The sequence below is a fragment of the Rhamphochromis longiceps genome, linkage group LG14 (genome assembly GCF_057381845.1).
Source record: "Rhamphochromis longiceps isolate RC_006_pf linkage group LG14, R_longiceps_female_GT1.1, whole genome shotgun sequence".
NCBI lineage: Eukaryota > Metazoa > Chordata > Actinopteri > Cichliformes > Cichlidae > Rhamphochromis > Rhamphochromis longiceps.
Genome location: NC_140570.1, coordinates 12,931,273 through 12,940,314, shown reverse-complemented (window position 1 = coordinate 12,940,314; position 9,042 = coordinate 12,931,273). Strand labels below are relative to the sequence as shown.

At 42.8% G+C, this 9,042-nt stretch overlaps 1 protein-coding gene across 2 annotated transcripts in view; it reads right to left on the bottom strand.

Moving 5' to 3' along the window:
* Positions 1-312: 312 nt before the first annotated feature.
* LOC146653737 (von Willebrand factor A domain-containing protein 5A-like) overlaps positions 313-9,042 on the bottom strand; it is a 32,130-nt gene continuing 23,400 nt past the window's right edge. For both annotated transcript variants that reach the window (XM_085379301.1, XM_085379302.1), the window contains 4 exons: positions 8,511-8,555; positions 3,498-3,652; positions 649-772; positions 313-558 (listed from right to left, as the gene is read on the bottom strand). In XM_085379301.1, the coding sequence (XP_085235427.1) occupies positions 479-558; positions 649-772; positions 3,498-3,652; positions 8,511-8,555 (404 nt within the window). In that variant the 3' untranslated portion in view covers positions 313-478. The remainder of the gene's footprint in view (positions 559-648; positions 773-3,497; positions 3,653-8,510; positions 8,556-9,042) is intronic.

Genomic DNA, 9,042 nt, shown 5'->3' with positions numbered 1-9,042 from the left:
TGAAACTCTCCTTTAAATTGTACAGTAGATCGTATTATTGTACGATCTACTGTACAATTTAAAGCCCCTTGAGGCAACTGTTTTTGTGATTTGGTGCTATATAAATAAAATTGAATTGAATTGAAGACTTTAATGCAGAGAACCAAGTCTGTGTTACCAAATCATGTGTTTTCTTTGACAGGAGGTTATGTTAGTGACAATGAAACAAGTCAATCACATCTAGTGGAAGAGAAAGAATGAACACACCTTCTGATTGAGCTTCTACAGTAGATGTCAGAAAGTGTATTTGGAGTATTCAGATAATTCTGCAGACACGTGTTACAGTGTTTAATCCAATGTTAAATACCAATTTGGATTCAAGGAAAATAATGATTTTATAACAATTAAAGGGTCAGACTAAAGAAAGCAACACAGTATAGTGTAAGTCAGTATCCTTCTGCTTAACAGTGCTGAAGGTGAGGTCACTTTAAGAAAACCCTCAGAGTCCCAGAGCTTCTTTCTTCACGCTGCAACCCAGCAGGACATTTCCAGCATCCACACACTCTGACACAAACGGTGCTAAAAACACAAAACACTCAATGATTATAGAAATTGATATGGGGGAAAAAGCTGACTATAGCATTTTATTTTCATTGTGATGATTACTACCTTTGTGAGCTTGGAGCCATGAGGCAGCCTTCACAGCCAGAAGCTCCCACTCGTCCTTTGCATCCATCTTGAAACCATGAAGCCAGATCAGAGCCAGGATGGTGGCCCACACTTCACTGCTGGCCTAATTCATCAAGTGAAAGACAATCAGATAAAACAGGAAACATGAAAATTATCATCTTAATTTCTGCAAATAATATAAATGTAAAATAAGACAGTGATATACTTTAAGAACTTCTGATGATGAAAATGATTTCTGCTGCTTTGTGGTTACTGGACAATATCAGACTTTAGTGCAGCTCAGTGGTTGCTCATGAGTGTTGTAACGTGCGGTGGAGATGAAGCCAGCCGCGGAGGTGTGCAGGTGGATAGCGAATGAGCAACAGCTTCTGACTTTCCAAAAAGTACTCATTTATTTACAATATCAAAAATAAAAGTGCTACCTCTACCACACATTACTAAAGAGCACACTAGTCCGCGTACACACGGGAGCAGCCATTACAGGAGGAGTGTGAAGAAGAACAAAAAGGGGGTGACACACCAGTCATGAGACAGGAGGCGCCGCCATGTGGTCATACACTGCATTACAATAGCAACTGTTACATAGTCCCCCCTGGTGAGAAAAAGGCTGTCCTCAGCCGTACACAGCTGAAAAAGCACACACCACACCTAACAGTACCCTACACATAGAGGTTACAGCTAAGATTGGTGCACACACACAGGGCAAAAGACCATTTAAAAATGAAATTGGTGAAAATAAGACGAATATGTACAGTGGAAAATCAGTTTTCTTAGTTTTTTTCACTTTTTTTTTAAAGTAAAGGCCAAGAATGAACCTTAATGCACTAAAGAGCCATAAAACTGGATTAAGTAGAGCAAACAGAAACATCTACATATCACGACTCAAAATAGCAATGCAACAAGACAGCATCAAACAGGTTTAACCAAAACATTTCACTTCAGATCAAGCCTGGTTGTGTGAAAATCATGAGTCCATCTTTTGTTGCTTCAGCCAGACGTAACTCTGGGGCAACGTCTGGGCCTGAAATTGCAATGTCCACCAGCAGCTGGGTGCTGGACAGATCTGGGTGAAAGACTGTCTGAAACAGTGCCCACACCAGAAGAAGAGTCAATGTCCGGTAAATCAAAGGGGAATGGCTCAGAGTCAATGTCAGTGTCTGCAGGGGGGCCAGGGTGGGCCTGAGAGTCAGAGTTCAGATCCTCTGTGGTCTCTCTCCCAGCAGGCGATGAAACAGATTGTTCTTTGGAAGTGAGAGAGTCCCAGGTATGGAACGGTTGCATGTTCACAACATGATAAACACCTGCATCCACACCGGAGTCCACCCAAGTGAGCCTGTAATTAACATCACTGAGTCTCTGAGATACACACAATGGTCCCTCAAACAGTGGTGCAAGTTTAGCAGTAAAGTTAGACTGAGCGTCTGACCTGGGGTGTGTCTTAACTCTCACAAGGTCACCAACACGAAACGTGGCATGTCAATGTCTCAAGTCATAGTAACATTTTTGTCTGTTATGGCTATAGTCCAGAGCTCCTTTGGCGTGGTTGTGAGCTTCCTGCAGGGAGGCTCTCAGAGTCTCAGGGTAAGGCACATCCGGTTCATCAACACCTGTTTTAGAAGGCTGAGTGATAAGGTCAAGCGGGGTGTCTAACTCACGACCATAAAGCATCATGGCAGGAGTCATACCTGTACTGTCATGGGGGGCGGTACGCAGAGCAAAGCAAATCTGAGGGAGAAACTTGTCCCATGATGTGTGCTTATCACCTACATAAGTGCGGATTGCAGTTTTCAGAGTCCGGTTGACGCGTTCAGTAGCATTTGTCTGAGGGTGATATGCCGTAGTGAGTCTGTGCACCGAGCCTAAGGCAGAAACAACATGTTCAAAAAGCTCACTCACAAAAGGAGACCCTCTGTCAGAAATCAGGTAAGTGGGTGTACCATGTCTGTTTGACCATGTCAAACAGTTTCAGCTCTTTCAAAGGGTGCAAAGCACATGTGGACTTGGGTTCTCTGTAATACAAAAGAGAGTCATACACAACATACTGTAACAAGGTGGCATTGTCCGAGCTGTTCAGAGAGTCTGCTTCAATGTCTCTGAGGAGTGGACCTGTGACATGATCGTCTAACTGCAGCTGTCTCAATTGTGAACGGTCAGCCAGAATGACGGGGGGCAGAGTACGAATGTCCAGGCTGCCCATAACAGCATGATCTGGTAAAAGATCAGTCGGCCTGTCACAGGTCAGAGGCAAAGGGTTGCGTGAAAGTGCGTTGGGAACTTTGTTTTGTGCACCAGGTTTGTGCACTATTGTGAAATCAAAGTCCTGCAAACGAAGTGACCAGCGGGCGAGTCGGCCCGTTGGGTTTTGACGAGACATGAGCCACCTGAGACTGTTGTGGTCAGTGAAGATAGTAACATGAACACCTTCAACATATGGGCGGAAGTGTTCCAGAGCCCATATCACAGCAAGGCACTCCTTCTCTGAAGTGCAGTAGGGGAGTTCAGCTTTGTGAAGGGAGCGACTAGCAAAAGCCACAACATACTCACGACCCTTGTCATCCTTTTGCATCAACACTGCCCCAAGACCAATGTCACATGCATCGGCGTGAATGGAAAAGGGACGGTTGAAGTCTGGAACTGTTACAGTGTGAGTGTCTGATATACAGATGCTTACTTTCATGCAGCAAGAAGGCCTACAGTTAGTCTGACTTTATTTCCATTTGTTTTCTGTTGTGTTGTAATTCTAGTTTTCATTCAGATCATGCTATGAAATTAGTTATACAGTATTTTACATTTGTGTTACTATTTCAACAGCCAAAGCAACAGCCCACCTTTTCAGGCTTCGACTTTTCCATCTCCTCATCGGTCTTTCCCACTGCAGCAGCCAGAGCTGGATCAAGCAGCCAGCAGCCAGACGCCTCCTGCAGGGAGACTAACTGCAGCAAAGGGTCTCTGGGTGGCTGTTCGGGCACAGCAGCTGGAAAATCTAAGATGGAATAAAGACAAAACCTGATTATGGTGCTAGATGAGACAACATAAAGTGTATATGACTAACCAATGCACAAACCATTACACCTTAAACAGTTATAAATAACGTCTTATTTGATTAATTTGAATATCTGTCAAAAATGTAACATTAAATCTAATTACCAAAGCAATTCATGTGACAAATTGTGTATTTACAACAGCCTTAAAACTGACAACACCACACACCCCAGCATTAGACTTTATGAATTGAACAGGCGGAAGTTAGTCGGATTTTAATGAATAACTTTTGAAAGTAATCAACCTGATCAGATGAATACTGACGAAATGATGTTATATACAGGGAGTGCAGAATTATTAGGCAAATGAGTATTTTGTCCACATCATCCTCTTCATGCATGTTGTCTTACTCCAAGCTGTATAGGCTCGAAAGCCTACTACCAATTAAGCATATTAGGTGATGTGCATCTCTGTAATGACAAGGGGTGTGGTCTAATGACATCAACACCCTATATCAGGTGTGCATAATTATTAGGCAACGTCCTTTCCTTTGGCAAAATGGGTCAAAAGAAGGACTTGACAGGCTCAGAAAAGTCAAAAATAGTGAGATATCTTGCAGAGGGATGCAGCAGTCTCAACATTGCAAAGCTTCTGAAGCGTGATCATCGAACAATCAAGCGTTTCATTCAAAATAGTCAACAGGGTCGCAAGAAGCGTGTGGAAAAACCAAGGCGCAAAATAACTGCCCATGAACTGAGAAAAGTCAAGCGTGCAGCTGCCAAGATGCCACTTGCAACCAGTTTGGCCATATTTCAGAGCTGCAACATCACTGGAGTGCCCAAAAGCACAAGGTGTGCAATACTCAGAGACATGGCCAAGGTAAGAAAGGCTGAAAGACGACCACCACTGAACAAGACACACAAGCTGAAACGTCAAGACTGGGCCAAGAAATATCTCAAGACTGATTTTTCTAAGGTTTTATGGACTGATGAAATGAGAGTGAGTCTTGATGGGCCAGATGGATGGGCCCGTGGCTGGATTGGTAAAGGGCAGAGAGCTCCAGTCCGACTCAGACGCCAGCAAGGTGGAGGTGGAGTACTGGTTTGGGCTGGTATCATCAAAGATGAGCTTGTGGGGCCTTTTCGGGTTGAGGATGGAGTCAAGCTCAACTCCCAGTCCTACTGCCAGTTTCTGGAAGACACCTTCTTCAAGCAGTGGTACAGGAAGAAGTCTGCATCCTTCAAGAAAAACATGATTTTCATGCAGGACAATGCTCCATCACACGCGCCCAAGTACTCCACAGCGTGGCTGGCAAGAAAGGGTATAAAAGAAGAGAAACTAATGACATGGCCTCCTTGTTCACCTGATCTGAACCCCATTGAGAACCTGTGGTCCATCATCAAATGTGAGATTTACAAGGAGGGAAAACAGTACACCTCTCTGAACAGTGTCTGGGAGGCTGTGATTGCTGCTGCACGCAATGTTGATGGTGAACAGATCAAAACACTGACAGAATCCATGGATGGCAGGCTTTTGAGTGTCCTTGCAAAGACAGGTGGCTATATTGGTCGCTGATTTGTTTTTGTTTTGTTTTTGAATGTCAGAAATGTATATTTGTGAATGTGGAGATGTTATATTGGTTTCACTGGTAAAAATAAATAATTGAAATGGGTATATATTTGTTTTTTGTTGAGTTGCCTAATAATTATGCACAGTAATAGTCACCTGCACACACAGATATCCCCCTAAAATAGCTAAAACTAAAAACAAACTAAAAACTACTTCCAAAAACATTTAGCTTTGATATTAATGAGTTTTTTGGGTTCGTTGAGAACATGGTTGTTGTTCAATAATAAAATTATTTCTCAAAAATACAACTTGCCTAATAATTCTGCACTCCCTGTAAGGTCTTGTTCTCATGCTTTATAATAAAAATATGTCTCCAATTTGCTAAATCCAAGAGGTCAGAAGACACTAAAGCAAAGAAAACTTAATAACAGTAAATCCCCGCTTTTATCTATTTTATTATTATTGTTTTATTATTAAGGGTCCTAAAAGAGTGTGCAGACCAACTGGCTGGGGTCTTCACTAAGATCTTCAACACTTCACTGTCCCAGTCCTGCATCCCGCCGTGCCTAAAGTCAGCCACAATTGTCCCACTGCCAAAGCGTTCTAACATTAGCAGCCTCAACGACTACCGACCAGTTGCTCTAACACCTGTTATAATGAAGTGCTTTGAGAAACTGGTCCGACGTCACATCATGTCCTGCCTGCCTGCCACCCACATTCGACCCGCTCCAGTTTGCATACAGAGCTAACAGATCAACTGAAGATGCCATTGCTACAACGCTCCACACCACCATCTCTCACCTGGAAGTGCAGGGCCGTTACGCCAGGCTGCTTTTTGTTAACTTTAGCTCTGCTTTCAATACGATACTCCCGGACAGACTAATAGTTAACAACCTGTGTGTAGATAACAACCTGGACCTCAATACCACCAAGACAAAAGTCGACTTCAGAAGGAGGAAGTCTGAGCTGCAGCCTGTCAGCATCAACGGGGAGTGTGTGGAAAGGGTCTCCAGTTTCAAGTTTCTGGGTATCAACATAGACACAGGCTTCCAATGGAGCTCTAACACCTCTGCGGTCTTAAAGAAGGCCCAACAGCATCTCCACTTTCTGAGAATCCTCAGAAAAATGGACCTGAAGAAGGAGCTGCTGACCGTCTTCTACTGCTGCTCTATCGAAAGTGTGCTGACATATTGCATCGGTGTGTGGTTCTCCAGCTGCACCACAGCACACAGAAAGGCACTCCAGAGGGTCATTAATATGGCCCAAAAAAAAATAATTGGACATCCTCTTCCCTCCCTGAAGGACCTGTACAGCACTCGCTGTCTCAAGAGGGCACGCAGCATCCTACGGGACTGTAAACACCGAGGACACCAGGTGTTTAAGCTGCTGCCGTCGGGCAGGAGGTTCAGACTGCTGAGGTCCCGAACAAATAGACTCAAGGACAGCTTTTACAGCAGGGCAATAGCCCTGATCAATGCAAATAGCTGACCTGATTGGCTACTGTAGAAATGTTTAGCTTATTTTAGAGCTTAGAAATGTATTAACATAGAATGTAGAATTATTGTAGAGACACTGACCTCAATGTAATAAAGGCCTGACTGTGTCATGAACTTAGGAGTAGATTGTAGGAGACCCCTCCCCCAGTTGAACTGTGAAAGGTCTCAACATTTGTAACTGGATAACTGTGGTCTGGAAGGGAGATGGTTTTTTATGACCTCTAGGGAGTCACCTACACCCACAGTGTTTTAACTGTCACGCACTCACGTGCACACACATACATACAGGTATGCGTACAGAGTCACACACGAGCACTCACATAGACACAGACACAGAGTCTGCAGCACACTGTGGGGGGGTTTTATGATGGGGTCGCCTCTATAAAGCTGGCTGTAACTAACAAAGGGGTGAAGATTTTGCAGAGGGACACACCGGCCTCGTCTTCCCTTCTAGAAGTGCATGCTTAATTGAAGATGAATAAAGGTTTTGTGAAATAACTACTGAGTTCCGGTGCCGTTTCTGGATGCCTCGACGAATAAAAAAAACAGGGGTAAAACTGCTTTTGCAACACTACCTCCCTGGACTTTTTTGGGGGGGAGGTAACAATGTTTAAAACAATAACAATAATAATATTTATATTTATAACAAGGTGCAATAATAATTAATGTGCAATAATAACAGTGTTCAATACACATACACTTATTCTTCATTTGTTTTATTACTAAGTTATTATACTGTGTTGTGTTGTTTGTGTTGCGTTGTGATGTGTCGTATTGTGTGTTGTGTTATATGTAGTGCCGACGTAGGACAGTTTTCCAATTTCATTGTACTACTGTACTATGTATGACTGTGCAGTGACAATAAAGAGTTATCGCATCTTATTAGAATAATAGACTAATAAATTATTCAGCAGGAGAAAAGTGGATCTTCTGTCAAAAAAGGCATAAAGTAGAATCAACTGCTACCACCAGCAGCTTAACAGCTCAACATTGCTCATTTGCTGTTGTAGTTTACTGTATATGTCACATATTCTCAAGATTGCTGTAACAATTTCTACATGCAGTAGCTAGAATATAGAATAATAATTTGCTCAACTTCAAAAATGTATTGATATATAGGGTGCCTTGTCCTTGATTTTTATATATTGTGACTGTCGTCTGTCTTAAACTACACTATTAACGGCTTATTACTGAAATCGCATCCATTTTTTTGCACTTTAATAAATATAGTGAGGTATTTTTCCCCAGAGGCACTGCATAATCACTCTGTGATTAAATCTGTCTCAGTTAAGGTAAATGACTGCAGAGAAAGCGTGGGGTTATTTCTGTAGACTCAACATTCTTTTGTCCAAATGGACTCTGCCGTATGTGTCCATGCAAGATGACTGCAGCATGGAAATACAAAAGATGTTTTGCTCTGAAATTCTCAGTCTTACACGAGGCACTCCTGTGGCTGGTTTTTTAGGGGTTAAAATGACCATAGCTTACCCTGGCATTCCTCACAATATCTTCAAGGTAAAGTATGTTGACCAATATCAGTTAAGGTAAAGTATGCTGACCACGCCACAGTCGTGTATCTGGAGTGACAGTGGGCTGGAGAACAGCTAAAACCCATCCACTCAAAAATCAAAACTATTGTGATGCTCTCAGTGCAGTCATCCAGGCGTGAGTTGCAGCACTTTTGGGGGATGGAAGGTTAGTGCAGAGGTTTCTGTAAAAGTGTTTCCACTGTCGCTTACTGTATTTACACAAAACACACATCTTTGTTTCTTTTCTGTTTAGTGTTTCACTTACCTTGTGAAGCCATAGCACACTGCTGGGCTTCTGAGGAAAAATGTTCTAGATTAAAAGAAGAGAAGAAATAAAGACATTACAAATCTCTATTATTTTGAACTTGTATGATAGGTTTGTAGCATAAACATATTTGCTGAAACGTTAAGGACAATTTAATTACACAGCAAAGCAAGACACGAGTAGGCAAAGTTCTTTATGTTTCTCGTGCACGGGAGAGAACTGGACAAACGCCGTGTGTGTGTGTGTGTGTGTGTGTGTGTGGGGGGGGGGGGGGGGGGGGGGTTAGAAGACCGATTAAGACTTCCCTAAACCTGCTGGTCTGGAAGTTCAGCAGTTCATCTAAACAAAAGGCACTTTTAGACTAAAACTGACATAGCTACGTTTCTACGTTTATCCTACCATAAAACAAGAGAAGGTACGACCTCTCCCATGCTCCCAGGATGTGGGTGTGAATGCCAGAACACTCTGGAATGCACACAAAGCCTTTGCAGACTCCTAGGGATCGCACATCCTATCACTACACAATCGATTA